Raw genomic sequence first — 22173 nt, forward strand, 5'->3', positions numbered from 1 at the left:
ACACATAATTAGACCTGACATGAAGTACCTACACGCATATCTCATCCCGACTATGCAGTACCTCCTGCTCTCCACAGAGTCATCAGTATCTTCTCATACGTTCAGACGTCACCAGCCGCCTACAGATTCATCAATCTCGCTAAATTTTGCCTTGCACCTGCTCACTATATCTGTGTGCATGTCAAATTTTCCACAATCTCTTAATTATGAATGTCACAAGTTTTCCTTCCCACCAGTGTTTAGACGTGTTGATATCACTATCAGATCAGCCTATAAGCCTCCATCATTACTGGGCCAAGCATTTGATGTGTCATAAAGCTGACACATTCCACATATACCTTGCAAAAGTGTGCAAAATATGCTTTGGTTGAAAGGGGTGTAAGTCATGCCAAAATGGCATAAAGATACCTCTGGCATGTCAGTTAATCTGTGAAGAATGATAGACCAGTATATAAGATGTGACTGCCTGCACGTCTGCTCCCTGTACAAAAGTGGAGGAGCACCTGGCTCCTGGGATAGGCTCGACAGGCACAGGACATGCTAGCTGTTGGACCAACAGGTAGGCATTGCTGTTCAATGTGCCTTCAGCATGACTGTCTGTATCAAATTATTAGACATTGTAAATTAATAGTAATAAACATATCTTTTTCATCACAGTTTCTGTTTGCAACTTTTAGACACATTGGGTCATATTCAGTATAGTTCACTTTGGTAAACTTTAAGGTAAAAAGTTCACTTAAAAACAAACCTTATTACTGAAGACTTCTTTGATTGAAGTTCTTCTAGTCACATAGTAAGCTCTCTGGTTGGTTACCGAAAGAAGACAAGTGTTGACAATTGCTTGTAATACAGTTTTGTATTGTTAACTATAAATCCTGAATCATACCTATGAACACTTGTCACAGTTTATTTTAATATGTATTGGTAGCTCAAGGTATAGGAAAAATACAACAGATGACACTGTCCTCTTCATCATACCCCACTGATAAAATTGTCTCACATTGGCCACAGTGTCAATATTTGCCAAGTCCTGCTGTTACGCTGCCTACTCAGTAGATTCGTCCTGCTGTTTAGGCTTGTTCATATCCTTAACACTGGGCACCTATCATTTTGCCTGTCTCTCTACGCCATGGTCTACACAAATGAATACTACCAAGTTAATGGGAAAACACTAATGTGAAGATATAGAGTCCACTTTAGCAGTACCCTCCCCTGTTGATTCTGTTACACTGACAGACTGTTCAACTCTTCAACAACAAAGCAGACCTTGCTTAAGTCTTGTAAACTTCATCAGTTTGATAGCCAGAGGGGGGAGATAAAGGCATTATCTAGTCAGTGATATCAAGCCACCCTCCTGGCCTTGCACAGGTCTACAGGGGGTCTGTCCCTTGTAGGTGGACAATACATAGACGTTATTACCATAATGAAAGCTGGCTTGGTGGACACAGATAAAAGTTTATAGATGACCAAAAAGTCATAACTTCAGCTGTACCTAACATAAACTGTTCTGATATGGCTTTATTGGAAACTAAAATCTCTGTGAGGAGCCATTAGGCCTGGCCTGTCTTAACTCTGAACTCACCATTACAAGCACAATGGTTTCATGCGTATCTTTACAGCGGGAAAGTAATCACATGACATTGACTACATAACAGAAAGGCCTGTTCTAAGTCCAATTAAACATTTCACCCAGATGGCTCCTTGCTTGTAGCAGTGAGACTGCTAAATCTTAAATCTAACTACCCATGTAATAAGTGGGTAATGTGTCTCCTTGTAAACAGTCATGGCTTCCTAAACACAAACACTAATGTTGCAGATAAGGGACTATGAAGGGCATTTTACTATTGCCACAGTACATTCTCATCTAACACTCCAAAAATGGAATGACAGAATGTTATTCTGAGGCATTCATGTCTCTTCATTTCAGCTGAGGTAAACATGAATCTGAATTACCCCAAGTTGTTTTGGTTTCATGTTAACTTGCATCTGGAATAATATTTGAGAAAATCTTAAGTTAGTTTTCAATATGCTCTATTCATCAGTAAAAAGAGTGTTTATATTGATACAGATTATAAAGCACAGAGAGGCTCTCCTAGCTACACTCAGTCATCACTTACATACAAGGCACAGATAGGCTCTCCTAGCTATACTCAGTCATCACTTACATACAAGGCACATGTATGCTCTCCTAACTACACTCAGTCATCACTTACATACAAGGCACAGATAGGCTCTCCTGGCTACACTCAGTCATCACTTACATACAAGGCACAGGTATGCTCTCCTAACTACACTCAGTCATCACTTACATACAAGGCACAGATAGGCTCTCCTAGCTACACTCAGTCATCACTTACATACAAGGCACAGATAGGCTCTCCTAACTACGCTCAGTCATCACTTACATACATGGCACAGATAGGCTCTCCTAGCTACACTCAGTCATCACTTACATACAAGGCACAGATAGGCTCTCCTAGCTACACTCAGTCATCACTTACATACATGGCACAGATAGGCTCTCCTAGCTACACTCAGTCATCACTTACATACATGGCACAGATAGGCTCTCCTAGCTACACTCAGTCATCACTTACATACATGGCACAGATAGGCTCTCCTAGCTACACTCAGTCATCACTTACATATAAGGCACAGGTATGCTCTCCTAACTACGCTCAGTCATCACTTACATACAAGGCACAGTTGCTTCCTCCTAACAACACAGCTCTTCGAGAACCAACTCCATTCATATGCAGGTTATCACTTGTATTGATCATTGTAAGTTTCATGGTGCTATCATATGCAAAGCAATTTTGGTGAATCATTTGCCAAGCTTACAGTGAACTGCCATTACAGAATTGCAGAAGCAACCATGGTGTATGAGATTTGTCAGAGAATTGCTGGGAGAACCCACAGTAGTAAACAGACTTGACGTTTGCTTGACATCTTATCATCACAGCAACAATACACTCCAGATTCATCTTCACTGCATCATTCCTGTACACTTGGGTCGCAGCTTGTATTGTGAAAAAATTGTCAGTTCACTTGGATGGGTCATGACAGTTATGTGCAAAAAGAACTTTTCACTTCACTGGAGGTATATGCACATGGACGTCATCTCATTCAATGACATCCACTTCAAATAAAACAGCCTGCATCTTGTCTACACTGCTTCATGAGACAAACATAAAAATAATACATGCATAAAAAATAATAACCAGTTAACCAACAGTCAAAGTCCATTTTCATCAAGATTACTGATATCAATAATTTGACATTCAAAGACTACATATTCAAACTACCCTTGTGAGGTTAATATAGAGTGTCAATTGCAGTAACGAAATTTTCTTGGAAATCAAAATCATTGCTCATTATTATGAAACAGCTTAATATCGCACTTCTCTCCCTCTCTCTTTATGTGATCCTTGATACTTTTTGTTTTGCCTTGACATAATGAATTAGCTATTGAGCTTGTGAGCAGTCTAGCAGGACACACTTGCAGGGTAATTAATTAGTGTAATCTAGTCATGGATATTCAGGCTGGACTCGTTATCTAAATGCATCTGTGTCTGATTAATTCATTTCATTTATGCAACTCACACTACACTGTCTAGGCTGATGACACATGATTCCACTGGTAAAATTAATCTTACACTTCATAAAACATGAAAAAACACCACCATAATGAATATTAGTTTGAACATGCAGCTGATAACTGAAGGTGGAGCTGTATCCCATCACTGACATGCAGCAAACACACCAACAGCAGTACATCTGTTCTACAGTGTGAAAGAAAACTGAAGAGAATGAACACCTTGTAAAACAATGGAAAACGAAACAGGCAAGGTGCAGTGTGATCAAGGCCTTCAGTGAGATTGTACGGGTGATTCACTTACTTCCCCACTCACAGCAGCCATCTGAAGCAGGGGTTACTTCCCTTACATTACAAAATCATCTCATCAACATGGTGCTCAGTTGGTAGTTCCATTCACATTCATACATAACAAAATGCATCACTGGTTACAAAATTGACAGCATTTTGTCTTCTCAATGTGTAAGTAGAAATATTTACAAGGAACTATTTGAGGCACTGAAGTAAGCTACACCAAGCAAGAAGAGTTATGGAGATCTTATACAAGTGTTCAAATATATATATATTGTGACACAATAGATTGTGTCCTTAAACTGCAGGTTCTTATGGACAATGGCAACATGCCCGTACTATTCAAGTGGGTACTTTAGCACATGAAAATTGACAGACAAGACCCTGACCTGTTTCTAACAACATTCCTCCATTATTGGGCTAACACAAAGAAATGGTACAGATATATATATGCCTACAAAACAGATTTTCTTAAATAAGTACTTGTAGCAATCCTTTTCCAGAAAGCTTAATAAAAATGCCTTTGTTGGGTTGTCTGCCTGGAGACTAGATGTGCCTGATTGAGCTGTGTGAGCTGTAACACATACCATGCTGGGACATAAAGCCACACCATTATGGGTGGCAGCTGTACAGATTAGAGCACAGTTATTATTCCATCATAAAACTACTGATGTGCAAAACTCCCACATAATAACAGCCATAAAACCTGGTGCTCACACGGCCAAAGCTAGATGTAAAAGCTATTTCTACTGATGGTTTTGTCTTTCCAAAACACATGTTCAGTTAGGACAATGACAGTTATGCCATGATCATTAATGCATAACAAAAATCACTTTTTGTAAAAACGGTTGGCAACTGGAGGATTGGTGTGTCCACACACTGGGACAATGAATGTCAGTTTTAAACAAAGACACATAAAATGCATTCAACTGTTCCATTCAACAGCAGGGGAGAGTGGCCTACCAACAATGAAACAACATTTCATGCTCCCTGAGTTATAGGATCGTGATTACTGGGTAGATAAGCCTATGCAAGCACTAAGACAGCAGACGCACATGCTCCACACAGTTACAAGACTGAAATGATTGAGGCCACCCTTCATACCTGACCACCTTTTCCCTAGCAGCATGGAACACAAACAACCACTTCACTAACTACATCATACAACATGACTAGGTTGTAATCTCCAGTCAATGTGACATTTGCTGGTTTGCTACTGCCTCTTTAAACTGTACAGACAGTGTCCTGTCACCATTCCACAGTGCCTCCTACCTCAATGTGTACAACAAACACCATAAAGTCAAAACTAAACATCTGTTTGTTCCAGGAACAGGTGGCACCTTCTACTTCACTTCTTACATCACATGGCACTTAAGTTATGCAAGATAACAAGCGTACCATAGCAACAGTAGGCCTTACACGTATATACAACTTTCTTGACAGTGGCTATCTAGTTTAACCTTTGTGCTAAACTGACATATCCAGTTTCATATTAAGTTTCATTCAATATATCTCGTAACTATTCTATACTTAGAATTCAACAACAATGATCAAATGTACATACCACATTTAAACATTTATGTTCAAAGGTCATCCCTAACTGCTTATGATAATGCCATTGGCAAACTTGATTGTCCAGTCTATAATCTTCATCACTAAAAATTAGTTCCAATCGTGTCCCAACATTTTTTTTATACCGGTAAATGATAACTTTTAATGCAAAAACACATATTTATTTTAAATGTTTATTTTCCACATACTTACCAACACATATTTAAAAACATACTCTTTAGATTTTATTTTGGCAACAATTCTTGACAGAATATGGCAACTTTCCTCTCAATAGTTGCAGATGACAGCTGGCTAATGTTGTGCTTTGAATAGATTGGATACCACCATACTGTATATAGATAAGACTCACAAAGGAGCTGCTCTTTCGGAACACTGCATGAAACACTGTAAAGTTTGTATTGTTTACCAAAAACATATTTAACATTTGATGAAAATTCTTAAGAAACATAATCCATCCTTGTCAGGCGGAATCTCTCTTGGCTGGTTTAGAGGAGAAGCAAACATGTACATGGCAAATTAACAATTCACAGATATGGATGAACCTTAGGGACTTGGGACCAACTAAGTGATCCAGTTGTGTCATCAGACACAGCTAGGACACCAATAAGCTTGTGTTGTGCCGAAGTTGTTCCTACTATATAAACACACAGCAGTGGGTAGCTAGTAATCCTACCTGTCTTCATAGCTGTAGGAGTAGTCACCAAAGTCTCGGGAGGCATCATCTGGATCAACTTGGCTCACAACTGAAAAATAGGAAAGTAGGATGATATCATTAAGGGTCTCAATACATTTGCATCTGCACACGCTTCCCTACTAGAGTATCTCGGCAGAGTGTCAGCAGCAGACATCTGTGACTGAGAGGTGTGGATGTCCTGGCTATCGTGTGTGAAATGGGAACAAAATGTAGGTAAGTTTAGTCAGCATATATATTCCTCCCAAGTCTCTGACCACTGTTAAATTCACCACCTACAATTAACTCAAGGGCTATGGAGATTGTCTGACACAATATGTGTGGCTTGTGCATATTCATAATCACTTGTTCAAGTTTGATCCAAAATAATACATATTCACATCAAATTGGTGACTCAAGCGACAGTTGATGTCAACAACTGACAAAGCACAGATACATAGACTCTTTAAATCTACCTGCCAATTTACACACTTGTTCTAAAGTACAATGGATTGCAAAAAGCAGCGATGTTTCAATAACTTTGTCTTGTTTCACCATCATGTTATGACTGCCTGTCTCCTAAATGATATGACATCATAATTAAATATTGTGCTTTTGAGCAAAAGTTCGGCAGCTTTGCTTCATCTATTCTACAGGGCTTTCATTTGCATTGGTTTACAAAGGGCTTGAGCTAACCAGCTGGTGTGTCACTCATGATTTTGAATGAAGCTTATTTTGGGGAACACATGATGTTAAATAATAATATTCATAAAACTTTGCTATAAACAAAGCATTCAGGATATTTAGCATTCACCTATTCTGTCCACTAAAATTGATTTGACATAACAGTATATAGCTCAATACATTGGTGTAACATGACACAACAGACAACTGCCCTAACCTGGTGCCAGGATAAGTTGAGTCGTGACCTGACAATTAACCCCATATGACTATGTCCACCCACTGGCACATACCATAGTGAAGAAATGGGTAGTGGATGGTCCACGACTTGGTGAACACCGAGTTCTAGTGACGAGTTTAATAGAACATAATAGTATGTGCTGATGTGAGGGACCCGATGACTGTGAAAATGGTGACAGCAAATTGCATAGATAACAACACTTGAGAAGTATCGTGGCAATGAAGGGAAATCATTTGCTGTAAAAATGGAATACTCTTTATATCACCGAGAGCGATAATGAATAGTGTCATGTCATTCATCAAATGACTCAAGGTTGAGACCTTAACATAGTGATAGTTGACTCAATGACATTCTCCTTAATTAATCCTATGTCAGTGTTTATGGGGTTTCAGCATACTGTAAACGTAATATTTCAAGCTGGAATCATATTGAGATAACTGGACAATCACATAATTTTCGCATTCTGATGCGGTTTTTGTATCAGACCAAATTTGAAAATGATGGTGTCCATTTCACTTTCAACTGCTATTTTCTATTGTCAATAGTCTTATGAGCACACTTATATGTGTCTCCACAGAAGCGTAGTCAATTTCATCGTCATGACCTGCATGTGCACAACATGTATACACCCCCACTACCTTGTACAAACCAAATATGTGTGCCCAAATTCTGTGCACTGCCTACTTGTTTCAATCCCATATTGTGAGTTGGTTCAACTTATCCTGGATTACCAGTAGTGCCAGAGTATACTATCATCTAATGTGAGTGGTCACGACATGACACACAACTACCCTCCAATGGGGCCAGGGTAGACTAGCATCTAATGTGAGTGGTCACGACATGACACACAACTACCCTCCAATGGGGCCAGGGTAGACTAGCATCTAATGTGAGTGGTCACGACGTGACACACAACTACCCTCCAATGGGGCCAGGGTAGACTATCATCTAATGTGAGTGGTCATGACACGACACACAACTACCCTCCAATGGGGCCAGGGTAGACTAGCTATCATCTAATGTGAGTGATCACGACATGACACACAACTACCCTCCAATGGGGCCAGGGTAGACTAGCATCTAATGTGAGTGGTCTAGACATGACACACAACTACCCTCCAATGGGGCCAGGGTAGACTAGCATCTAATGTGAGTGGTCACGACACGACACACAACTACCCTCCAATGGGGCCAGGGTTGACTAGCATCTAATGTGAGTGGTCTAGACATGACACACAACTACCCTCCAATGGGGCCAGGGTAGACTAGCTATCATCTAATGTGAGTGATCACGACATGACACACAACTACCCTCCAATGGGGCCAGGGTAGACTAGCATCTAATGTGAGTGGTCACGACACGACACACAACTACCCTCCAATGGGGCCAGGGTAGACTAGCATCTAATGTGAGTGGTCTAGACATGACACACAACTACCCTCCAATGGGGCCAGGGTAGAATAGCATCTAATGTGAGTGGTCACGACGTGACACACAACTACCCTCCAATGGGGCCAGGGTAGACTAGCATCTAATGTGAGTGGTCACGACATGACACACAACTACCCTCCAATGGGGCCAGGGTAGACTATCATCTAATGTGAGTGGTCACGACACGACACACAACTACCCTCCAATGGGGCCAGGGTAGACTAGCATCTAATGTGAGTGGTCACGACACGACACACAACTACCCTAACCTGGTGTCATGGTTGTTGGTCTCCAAGACCCAAATAAATTAAAAAAGGAGTCCAACTCAAGTGTAGAATGATATGGCAAGTCTATATTGCTCTGGCTTCCATTTGGATTTTATCATTATTTTTAGAAATATATTTGTAAGTAAGATAACTATATTTCTGGTTCTATATGTTAGACTAGGTGCCAGGCTTCTGTGAGAATGATAACACCTATCAAGTCATCCACTATTCTCTTCCTTCCAAATAAGAGCCAAGCACACAAACTTAAAAACAAATTGGATGAAATATGTTTTTTGTTCTTCCCATAAGGCAAAAGATAGTGTGTACAACAAGCCAAGCTTCATGTGACATCCATTTAGTTCAAGTTGTATATTCCTGATCAAGTGCAATGCCTGGCAGCATGGCAGCAGCATTAGCCAGACCCAGATGGGGAGGATCTACTCTTCTGTCTAGCTCTTCAAAAATACTTCATCAAGCTACAGTGTTTATACCACTCACTCTTACACCATATGTTCTCTCCTTATCACAAAATCTGGATCTTTGCAAAATTGAAGCTATATTTCAGAAAGTATGTTATCGCCAAATATTCTGATATGATCCAGATTCATAACGTTTCTATGGCAACTTGTTTTTAGCAGGTTGAATTAAAATGTATGCATCTGTTGGTGAGATAAGATTCCCCATGAATACCCCCATCCTGTCACTCGCCTCCTCCTTCTCCCATCTGAGTGTACATTCAGGGTTTATGTGCACCCTGCCTAGCCTTGTCATAAAGCTCCTGTTATCTACACATGGAGAGAGCAACATGATGAGTGGCTGGTGCCATGTCTTTCATGTTGCCTCCACTGCTGTGGTTTACATGCAGACTCTGTAGGCCGTTCCACATTCTCAGTCATAAACTGCAATAGTTAGGTAATGTGGCATGTGATGTACATACATCTATGAGGGTGCTGTGGGCTCTTAATCAACATGTACAGATATGTGCCTGACTGGTGTTTGTTTGATCTGATATGGATGAACACTAAGGATAACTGATAACAGAAATGTGCTGCTACTTTTTATGCATATCTGCCCCATAAAACGTATGTCATTATCATTTGCGTATTGTTGGAGCAAATATTGGTGTGTTGTGTTTGTGCCAGATACCCTAAATCTCCAGATGATGTTTATCTCTGTAACTACATTCACACCACATATCCGTGGAGCACAAGACTGCCACTGTGTGTAGTATGTATGTGTGGTTTATTAATCATCTCCTCCTTGGAGAAGTACACTGAGCTCACCTTACCTCACATATCTGCTAGCCACCCCAATCACCTCTCAGGACCCATTACAATCACTATCCAGTCTGGTCAGACATGCCACAATAAAATAATGAGGCCACAAGTCTGGCACCAAGGGCCGCTGAGACCTTAATTCCTGATATCATTTAATCCACATGCACGCATCAATGGAAGAAGATGTGGAAAGCACACACATACAACTCTAAACAGAGATATTAATGAGAACGAGGTGCAGACAGAAACAGAGGGCATGTGAGTAAGACTTATGATAAACAAGCTGGTCAGGAGAAGAAGACAAAATATTACATGGTTTCACAAACACCTCATGTTTTCATTATTGCCTTACCTTTCCTTTCATAAGCCATTTCTAAGCAGGTAAGGGTTTCCACTCATTCTTTTATCTTGGTTGAAATACTTGTCTGTCTGTCATTTCAATTTGTTTGCATATTTCCAAACTGATTTACTGTGGATAAGATGCATGTACATCTTGCAATGATATTCTGAGGAAATACCAACAAAAAAACATTTAACAAAATGTTCGAAAGAAATTTACTTTATGCTTGTGAAAATGAGATGTGAAGATGTGATATGTTGTGAGGAGCATTGCCCAGTCTGTGTCAGTGTGGGCATTCACTGGCTGCGCGTGCAGCAGAGGTCCAGGTGAGAGGACATGCATGCACAGTGAAGTAGTCTCATCCCCCCAGAGGGTCACAATTAGTTTATACACTCAACTGTGCCAGCATGGCCAATCTACAGCCCATATGTAGCAGACATGATCATCCACAAAAGTAAGACTTCTCTATAATTAACAACACACGCAGTGAACCGTGGGCAGCACCATCGTTGATGACACTGCAAAAACTTCACCAAAAGACTTTTTGTGAGTGAATGTCAGAATCTGATTAAAGAGTTGAAAAAGATTCCTTTGCCAGTGTGAGTGTGTGAGAAGCAGTAGAGATATAATGCCAAGGAAACACAGGAGATTGATTGTGGTTGTAAACAGCAACAATGGGAGGCGGTCCTTGCTACTGGTCATTTAGCCTCTACACATTCATCATCAAGTCTGCCTGACACCACCTGGGTATTTACAGAACATCATCTAAACGAATACAGACTCACACAGGTTTTTACACGGTTCTACTGCTTGAACTAAATGAGGCACAAAATTAAAACACTTAAGCTTCTCATTAGCCACCTATCAAAGACTTTTTACCTCCATTCCTGTTACACTTGTGGGGAAGGTTAGTACATACTGTAGCAACTACTCAGTCTAGTCCTGCACCATCACTGTGGCATATATCCGCTTTATGAAACCAAAAACAATCTAGATGATAAATAAGCAAGTCTAGCCAGCTATGAAATCAGGGGGCAAATTAGAAGAGAAAATTGTATTGTGTAATAAAAGCTATATGTTAGTTTACTACTGGGTGAAGCATGCATCCACAGCTGTAGCAAGAGCCAGAGCCAGAGCCTGTAATTCTTGCCCAGCCCACCTCCTGCAGGGCCTAAGTGGTGTGGTATTGTTTCCCCCATGGCAGATGACTACACCAAGGTACATCCCCACCCCCTCCTGCTTCACCCTCACTCCCACAACACTGCCATCCCATCCCAACAACCTCCCGCTTAACCCTCACTCCCACAACACTGCCATCCCATCCCCACCCCCTCCTGCTTCACCCGCACTCTCACAACACTGCCATCCCATCCCCACCCCCTCCTGCTTCACCCTCACTACCACCCCATCCCCACCCCCTCCTGCTTCTCCCTCACTCTCACAACACTGCCATCCCATCCCCACCCCCTCCTGCTTCACCCTCACTCCCACAACACTGCCATCCCATCCCAACAACCTCCCTGACAAAGAAGAATGCAGTGTGATGGAAGACACAAACCTGGGGTTTAGCAAGCAGGAATCAGTGCAATCAAGTGGGCGGGACAAACATACAATGCACTGAGCTAATACTGTCAGTGTCAGTGTACTTACTTATACCTGTCCTTCCCAAGTAAATAATTCAAACATGGTTGGGAAAAAGAATAACCTAACTTCTCTTTTCATATGTGCTTTCCATTTCCTCTGTTTTATTGCAACCATTTATTGAAAGGTTTGTGATATGAGCAGACAAATGGTGAGCACAGCTGGTTAGCCAACAAACTGACACAAATCCCAATATATCACATGTCATTTCTCCTTCACCAGTACATGGCCAGCATTTAAGCCTGTAATACTGGATCTCTCCTGTTGGGAGTAGGAACTGGGTGAATCAAGGCACCTTGCACATCAGAGGTCACTCTGACACTGATTACTGCCTAAATCCATTAACATGCCTCAAGTTATATCTTTTCTTACTAGCCTCCTAGCAAGTATAAGAGATGAATATAGATTATCCAATATGTTTATTTGACAGTTTTAGTGTTTTCCTCAGTACGGAGCAAGCTTGTGCGGAGCTGATGGGTTCCACATGGCTGGGTCACAGTAAACAAACATACACTGGCCCCATGGTATTCCCATACCAGACATTAACAGGTTTTCATAAGCTTAATCCTCTTAGTGCAACAGTGTTTTCTGAGTAAATACTTGAAGGTGATGGAAGTTCATGCTCAGCTGGCTACCTTACACCTAATTCAGCCAAATCTACATTGTCTATTGACAAATACAGGAGGCATACATTCTACAAAGTTGGATTGCAGACCTTTGTTCCAAGTTGATCTTTCTTTACCAGCAACGACCAATGTTTTATTTGATTGTATCCCTCTAGCTATCAGAGATTGAGATAATTGTTGCGCCTGTGTAAAAGTCCTGTCTGAACAAACAAATACCTGTAACATGCAGTGTACAAGTCCTGTCTGAATTAACACATAAATACCTGAAGTGGCTACAGTAATTTCTGAAAACACAACACTGCCAAAGTAATGTCCTGAATACTGTAAAGAAATCCTTTCTGACATATCCAACACAATGTAGACATGGTTCAATAACTCACGATGTCTGTAGTAAAACCCCAGGCAAAGGAGAGGCAACACTTGTTCACAGAATGTTACAGTTGCCCAATCCATTACCGACATGTTTGTACTTTATGCATTCATAAGATACTGGCTTGCATCTGAGTTCTCCTTTTCATGGATGAGAATGTCTACTTTGCACATTGGGATCACTACATTATACTTGCTATGTATTTAGTTATAGTTACAGTAATAAAACCTAATAAAGACTCCAAATGTCACTATGTATGTTCGATTATTAACTTCGCCTGTGTTCTGCCACCCCTCACTGAGGTTAAACACAGCGTTGTCATAACAACTACACCATATATACATGCATATGTAATTGTCTTGAATGCCTTGCACTTCCATATCAGTCACACTGGGAAAACCAATACCAAAATGTGCTTAAATTGCCCCTGTAACAAAACAAGATTAAGAAAGTTGACAAGTAAATTGTTTAGACTTGACATCTTTGACTTTGTAAATTGAATTATAAAAGAGTAGACAGCAGTTGGTGAGGTAGATAATCGCTTCATTATTGGGCTGGTAACAGAGTCATTACTGCCAAACTGGCTTTCTCAATTTCATGGGCAATTTGAACAAATCAGGCTGTTCTTCTCCTAGATCTATCATCCTGTAGGCTGTCTCCATTGGAGGGGATAGGAGAGCCATTTCCAAGTGTGTAGCTAAGCACATAGATGTATACTTGATAAAGATGTCTTCATCTCTCTGTGGGGTGTTCTAAACAAGCAGTGCCACTGTCACTGCTAAGATCACACTCACTCCACCGCCTCCCTGACTAACAGCAACACCTTTGTCATTTTTATATTAATATAAATCCTTTATCATTGCTCATAAATGGTGCCTTAGGTTGGGTACCTCCCAATTTGTTGATTGAAATTGGGAGAGTACCCACGTTTACTGCCAGGAATACAGCCATTCTGACAATCTGGGTAATGTAGAAGGCTGCAGTGTTGGGGAATCTACACATATCTCCGAAAAGTTCTGGGTGGGTTCGACTCGGCAAGGGCCCAGAGCTGAAAATATGCCTAACCCACCTCAATGTACAGTTATCACCCAAACCCTCTTCGCTGCATTATCTATTTAATCTGTACATGATAATAATAATAATTTGTGTTCTCATATTGCATTAAACCTCCTTACACAAGGTGTATGCTCAAAGCGCTAACATTATTACCCTGGTCATAGGATTAGATTCTTTCATTCTCAGCTCCCTTGGAAGTATACAACCCAAGCTGCCTCTGAGGCACTAGAAGGTTAACAACCACATTGCCCCCATACCTACCGGGTACCCATTCACTGCTGGGTGAACGGAGGCACACTTCAAACAAAGTCTTTTGGAGTAAGGAACTATACCTAGAAAGTCTCATGAGTTAAGGTGACGAATACGGTCACCCATCCAACTATTCTCCATGAACGACATCGCTTAACTTCACCGGATTTGTGACCTGTGACCTGTGCACTGTACACAGGACCACTACATTTCATATATGCCACAAAAACAACAGTTTGTTTAATTTCCTTTTCCTCAACAAAAAACAAACCACTTGGTTGACACTGCTAATTTGATGTCATACAATGACACAAGTAATTTGGATGTAATTATTAAAGCAAAATTTTATATTTCCCCATTCAGTGCAGACTGGTCTATTTGGTAGTGTTGGTAGTGTTGATATTGTCTCCATGGCCCATGTCTGTCAATACACCACACTTCATGTACATGGGTGTCTACAGATGAACTATGACTTGGTCTGGAGCGCACTAGGAATGAGTGACATACATACATCTTCAATGTTAGATAGTTTCACAACTAGAAAGCTGCAAAGCCCTGTTTTCAGTGGTCACACATCTTGAAATCTTGTTGAATGTGGCATTTGAGTGGTGGCAGTATTAAAGTTGGAAGATATTACCCTTGGGGAACTCACAGAGTATGATCTGGTATGCCCTGCTCGCAAGGGAGTAAAGAATGTTATAAACATATGTAAAAAATCCCTCTAGGGAAATATCTTGTTAGCAATGCATGCCAACATGCCCAGGAGCTCTATACTTTCCTGAGCATGCAATCCTTAGGTAATTCCAGATTTGACTTTTCAGTGAGATGAAGTGAGAATGTGAAAATTGACATAGACAGCTTGCCTGCTTGTGGTTCCATTATGTTGTGTGTACAACTAGCACATCTTCTTTTCAATCACTTACAGCATACTTGCATACACAACTCGAGCCTTACAAAACATAGAGAAATCTGATTCAATAAACACAATGATGCTATGACATTTCTGTCAGCAGATGAAACAGGAATTTCCTCTGCTGACTTCAACCCGGTCTGGCATTTAGCCTGGAACTGTTGTATGCCAGGGTGTTATACATGCAGCATGCAGTTGTAATATAGGTGGTGAGAGGTCGGGGTGTGGCTGGTGGAGTGAGGCAGTGGACTGACCTCTCCACAAACACCTTGACCAGACACAGCATTATAGGTCATCACCACTGTGCGGCTGTATCACACACAGACAGTCAGGTTGAATCACTGTAATCGTGGTATTTCTCATGTTGCATAATGGGGGATGTTTCTTTGTTGTAGGTCATTAGATAGCCAGGCTAATGGTGTGCAGGCACAAAGGGGTAGCAAGCAGACACTGGATGCTCTCCAGCTACAAGAAGGCTATTGTGACTAATCTCATTCAGATGTGGTCAGTGCAGTCAATTAGATGATAATGGCCATGTAATTGTTGATTATGTTGAGTGTGCCCCACAAGATGGCTGTACACAGGTAGGTGGCACCTTCACACTCACACAAAGCCCCAGCAGGACACCCAGGAGGATAAACACATCAAACCTGATTGATTACTACACCTCTTATGTAAATTTTACCACCGTAGTCAACCAGCTTTTTGTCTCTTGGCATATCTAAATAAAATTAAGATATTTTGTTGGGAAAGTTGCATCTCAAAGACATATTGATGCATGACACAACAGAAAGAATCCACAATGAAATTTACATAAATATATTGTCTTGCTTGACATATATAAGGATCTAGACAGAATTGTCACTATTACATACTAAGAAAGAAGTTTTTATCCAAAAAGTGTGTCTACTTTGTCATCCATCAACTTCTAGAAAGTGCTTATGAAACAATTTATAACCACACATTGATAGCAGACCATTGTTGCTATGCCTAATCCATAAACCAAAATATAAATGACAAATCACTTTTCCGATTCTGGCAATGTTTAAAAAAATACCAGTGATACTTGCAAGCCTTGTCCCACACATGTAATCATCAAAGTCACCAACCTCAACTGTACAATTTCATGGCAGCATAAAAAAAACAGCAAAAAGTGCAGTGAACATAAGTGGTGGCACATGTATAGACTGTAAGCAGGCACTTCTCACCCAGGAAGTGCAGGTAAATAGGCATGGAGAAGCAGCAGAAATACAGTTCGTAACATGCCATTAAAGAGGTAAATATGAGCGACGCCAGGATGTAAACAAGAATGAGTCCCAGTTGTAAATCAAGGCAAGTGTGGATGTCCCACAGAGAACATCAGTGTTTCCTGCTGCAGGGAGGGCGATGCTGCTGCTGTTGCTGCAGCATGTCCACTTAGCCCTGGTTGTATGAGGCAAACTGCAACATCCTGTCTTCTCCACCCAACCCAGCCATTTCTCCTTCCAATTCCCCTCAATACATGGTCAGTGTTTTTGTAGTACCCCACTTTAAACCCATGACAATACTTCAAGACGCTAATGATGTCATAGAAAAGGATTTAGGTTCATTTGAAGACCATGTTCATCATGTCTGGTCACAAGCAGATTTCACAAATATTCACAAATGTGATGAGTTCCCCAAAACATATTTACAACCTCTCAGGAATTACAAACAAACACTTCCAATTGTCTGCAATGTACACAGATGCTGATTTTCCAGAGTTTAGTTCAATAACTAAATAAGTTCCTTTTTGGAAACAGAACCTTTAAACTGTCTCATACAAGATTAGTAAAAGTAGTCATATGTTGCGTTCTGAAAACATTTATCATTTAGCAATCTATTTCATTGTCAGGACGATACTAGGCTACTATCAGACAACATTTTGTTAACATTGAAAACTATGGTGTCAGTACTTACCAGGCATTATGAAGATACATATCCAAAATTTAAGTCCAACAATAGAAAACATAAGTACAGAATATGTTCACGGATAATCCAGCATTTCATATAATCCTGAATAGAGTGGCTAACATCACAAATCCTCTGGTTTCCTCCTGTCCATGGGCCTACCTGACCACTACTACCACCAAGTCAACCTTTACAACTAACACCTGGGTTCCCCCTTCCAGTGCTGGCTGCAGACCAACAGTAATTGGGGGCCAGTCACTTCCTATTGCCCTCGACCCCTCCTGTTACAAAACACTGTGGCCGTTACCAACACCTCCTGATGTGTTTAATTGATTGGAGTAACATGGGAGGCCATTAGACATGGAGTATGCAGGCTGTTTCTGCTACGGCAGGGGTCAAGAAGAGAGCCAGGGAGATGGAGAGAGAGTTGTGAGAGTCTGGCAGGGGTTCCCAGGTTACAACTATAGTGTCATGTTCCACTTCACTGGCCTGTCCACTGCCTACTGACTGTTATGTCACATATCTGACCTCATTACCAACCTGCTAAATGTTTGTTAAGATATTCCAAGTCCTAGCAGTTGGAATGGGAGTTCAGTAGATTATCTACCATGCTATCTAGATTCAGTTATATCACCAAGTTATACAGCCACATAATCCTTCTTATCTTTATCATGGTTCTATCTACATACCATACTCACAAGACATGTCTGGAGAAACATATTGGATAACCTGTTTCAGGCCTTAGAACTCTGTCGATAGATCTGTATGTACACATACATATAACAAGATTTGGTCATTACAATAAACAAAGATTTAATCTTTAGCAATTCTGAAATGTTTATGAAGGATGATTCTCATTTATTCTCATAACGCACACAATCTCAACACCAACTGATGAGCCTTTCATGTTTTGCCTTCTGGTATGCAGCTGATGATAGGGAACAAACATCCAGACTAATTGTGAATGAATCTAGCCTGTTTCTAGCGCTCATGTACAGCAGAATTGGGCTGCTCATAACTCCCAGAAAAACACACACAGAAGCTGCTGTTGTGAAGATGGAAAGCACATTTACCCCACACAGACTGCATGGGTCAGCATGAACCAACAGCAAGCCCTTGGAGGCCACTACTTATTACTTTAATACATTACCCAGTGTACATGTAACACTCCAATGTTGATAGACTTCCACAGATTGCAATAAAATGTACACATATGTCATGACACACTGCAGTATGTGCTTGCTAAGTGCTTCTATATGATGGAAAACAGATACCAGTTTGAAAATCTTGTCACTTTCACACACATGCGCTATCAATCAAAACCAAGAATGATTTTACTTCTTCTACATGAAATCTCCCATACTAATCAACAAATTTTACAAAGTTGTTTTTATTCCTTACATTCCAGATTATTCATGGGAACAGTTTGCCTCTTATGCAGTGGACCATCTCCCTAACTTGATCCCTCATTAAAACCAAAAACCCACGAGATGACAGGTGCAGTGTTTTTTTCCTGGGTGAATCCAACACGCCCAGATTCTGCCGGGTGTACAATACCAGTTCAGGCAATAACATTAGTCCTAATTAGCAGGCAAGCTTGTCAGTTTTGTTGTAGGACAAACATCTTCCACCTATCACAGAAGACATATCAAACTAATTCTTAGGGATTGAGTTATATTTTCATTGCTTCAGCAATAAAGCAGTGATTATTAATTGATAGCAGCTATATAACTAATTCTTAGAGGTAGTGTCTTTTTCCAGCACACAGTCAACACCATAATGTAGAAACATTCAGGGAAGTGAAGTGAGAACCCAGATTATTAGAGATATATTCTGTGTACATGTGCCAGTTAAAGACGTAGGTTGGAGTTTGTATGTTGGTTCCAAGTTCCCTGGAAGCAGGGGTCCTTTTCATCAACATAAACCATGATAAAACTCCCAGCCCCTCGTGTAAACAGAGGAAGGTGCACTACAGCCTCCATACACACAGTTTACATATATCATAATCAAAGGAGGATGGGGGGCTTTACCAAGTCATCATCATGTTCCTGCCATTAAAGTCCTAAGTGAGGCACACATCAGTTTTCGACATAAAGCTAAACAGGACCACTTAAGCTCTATCAAGGCCTGCAAAGAAACAGCTCAGCATATTGACATTTCTTTCAGAGAACATGTCCTCTATGACAATCTCTTCTCATTAACTTCATGTTTGTTTCAAATTATGGGAGAAATGCTTCAATTTAGACAAAATATTAAATTGGCTTCAACATGGCATGTTGAAGTGATGCTAGGTAGTTGAGATACACATACATGGGCTATACCAGCAGCTTTAGGGACCTGCATAACATGTAGGCAAGTTATACCTATGACCAGTCCTTGGTGGATAACAAGTTGATAAAGGGGTTGGGCATTATTCCACCAAGTATGTGTACATAGGATGTATCCATGACAGGACAAAGACATCATGCATCTTATCAGAGAGTACCAGCCTATGCCAAGCATCAAGTTAGTTTTCCCAGTACAAGCATGAACTAGTGGCATGCATACACAATGATGGCTCATATTGTTCTGTCTGTCCCCTTGTTTCTTTATATTATGAAATACACCACATAAGAAGTCATACATAACAGTAATGCTTCATGTGAATCACATCTGTACACAGATGCCTGGAACAGTTAGTTAAAAAAAATAAAAATAAAAGATAAAATGTCATTATTTTAAGAATTTGATCGAAAATCTAGTAATTCATTTATCGTGGGCAAATTCAATATCCATATATGACAAAACGACAGCCAACCTCTTGGTCCTTCCTACAAGGACTAGGTCAACAGAACTGATAGAGTTAATATCAATTGTCCAACTTCACCTCTCTTGTACAACCTTGTTTTAAAGAAACCAACTTCATAGGTTCCCTTGCTGACAGATGAAATATTGGAGGTCACTCTTCATTTTTGTGAATTAGAAGTCGGCAGACTTTTTTCCATCAATTATGAGAGTGTCTGTTTCCTCACAACAGATTTTGTTCATGGGGAAGTAAAACTTTCTCTGATAAGTTGCCTTGCACACATATTCCACAACTGCCATCTTGCAGCAAGTTTTCATTATTTTCTCTATGAATCAATAGCCGATATGTGCTTGAGAGGCAATGTTTGCCACCTCTAACAGCACGATTTCTGTCTCCCCGGAAGCCGTCAGTTTGGGGATCAATGTCGGTTGGTGCCACAGTCAAACAGCACAGACACGCACAAGCTTGGGAAACTTTGGGAAACCGTTTAGCTATTGCCAAGCAAAAGAAGAAACTATCGTACTACAACACACTCAATATGCTTCTCATTACACCAAGCTATGTCATCCCATGTCGACCTCCTGAAAATAACACTATCATTGAAAAGGTATGACTAGTATGAATACATTCATTGAGACAATGTCACAGTCATCAAGGAGAATATCTTAACATGAAACTACCTCATTTATTTCCTGAAGTATTCATGACCCCTATAGACCTCCTCCCCATCCCCCTACATCTAAACCAGTGAAAGGTGCTCAGTATTAGCAAGTGGTTTCTACAGACCCTGATCACACACATAAAATGAGGTCCAGTTTCTGAGAGTCAATTAACAGGCTGAGATGAAGTATAGATCAATGCTGTTGAATGATCTGGTCAGTAATGTTAGAGCTGCTTGGACCCCCAGTAAACACTGTTATAGTCATAACTTCCAACACAAACTTCATTACCATCTCGCTCTAGCCTCAAGAAAACAGTGTCCACTGGTAGCAGCCCTAGACAGGGAGAAGAATTGCTTGTGTAGCTGTTATTGATGCAGTGACTGGTTAGCTCTAGAGCTACACTTAATCCTGTATCTTACACTCCACTCCACATTTTTCACAATTACCCAGACTGAACACGCTTCACATTGTACATCAATCAGCTCAATTCACACCAAAATAATTGTCCTCACACAATTAAACATGAATGTGAACCTTATTTTATGTATTATGTCTGTGACTCCCTATGCTTTGTAGAGCAATCAGAAGGCTATTTCCCCCTCCACAAATCAACAGCTGCATTATCCCAGAGGCCCTGAAAAGTCATCTGAATAACCATGACCAATCGGATAAGATCTGCAGAATCAGGAAATCATTGAGTTGACTTATTCAGTAATTGAATCATTCAAGGAACCTCATCATATTTTCATGGCAAGCACAGTATCTTTAGCATCTTAAATCCAAATAGCATAAAGCGTGATTGATCATACACCAACAAAGCAATTTCCCTATATTTTTCATTGTAAACATACACATTAAAGGTTTCTCTTTAGATATGTCTGATAGTATCACAATCTCGCACTCATTATAAAGTAAAAGTTGCTGTAGGAATATATCTGAGAAGTTCTCCTTCACCAAGAATGCATATGTCTGTCCTTGCACCTGGTCAGTTGGACTTTTGGAATTATAGCAGCACATAGGGAGGGATGGCCTAATAGCCTTTGTTAACATGTACCACATTCCTCCTCAGGTTTGGGGGATCCAGAATAGAGTAATCCTGGACAGCTGAGAGTAATGATGTAATAGCACATAGAAACGTTAAGAAACTGCACAATACCCTGATACTTTCACTGTAAATATTGTGTAATTTGACATCTACTTGACGTTCTTGTAACGTCACTTCTGGTTGTGATAACAGCATTTCTGTTTCTATGGGTGATCTCCATTGACGTCACTTCTGTTGGCTTTGATGCAACGCATGGTGGTAACGACTTTATACTGTTGTCACGTCCGTTGAACCATAGATAACTTGCAGACATGCAGAGTTCTGTATATATCTGTGCATGTGAGCACCCCATCCTTTCTGGATGTGTCAGTGTAGAAGTGGTGGTCTGGTGGAGAAAAAATGAGCCTGCAAAGACATTGAGCAGGTCTGTCCAACAAAAAAGTTTTAAGACGTCAGAACTGGACATCTTCGAGAGATGTCAGTAACCCCCAGAAGGACATCCACCACTGACAAGATTGGAAGGGCTGATTGACTG

The 22173-nt window shown here is 40.6% G+C and overlaps 1 protein-coding gene across 3 annotated transcripts in view; it reads right to left on the minus strand.

Annotated features, from left to right (window-relative positions):
- The window catches only part of LOC139478272 (inactive tyrosine-protein kinase transmembrane receptor ROR1-like), a 213856-nt gene that overhangs the window by 77054 nt on the left and 114629 nt on the right, over positions 1-22173 (minus strand). For 2 of the 3 annotated variants that reach the window (XM_071260684.1, XM_071260688.1), the window contains exon 3: positions 6132-6201. In XM_071260684.1, the coding sequence (XP_071116785.1) occupies positions 6132-6201 (70 nt within the window). Of the gene's footprint in view, positions 1-6131; positions 6202-17155; positions 17317-22173 lie in introns of those variants that run through there. The other variant, XM_071260685.1, reaches the window with a different exon arrangement.

This window comes from Haliotis cracherodii, unplaced genomic scaffold (genome assembly GCF_022045235.1).
Source record: "Haliotis cracherodii isolate W230 unplaced genomic scaffold, xgHalCrac1.p SCAF_4, whole genome shotgun sequence".
Classification (NCBI taxonomy): domain Eukaryota; kingdom Metazoa; phylum Mollusca; class Gastropoda; order Lepetellida; family Haliotidae; genus Haliotis; species Haliotis cracherodii.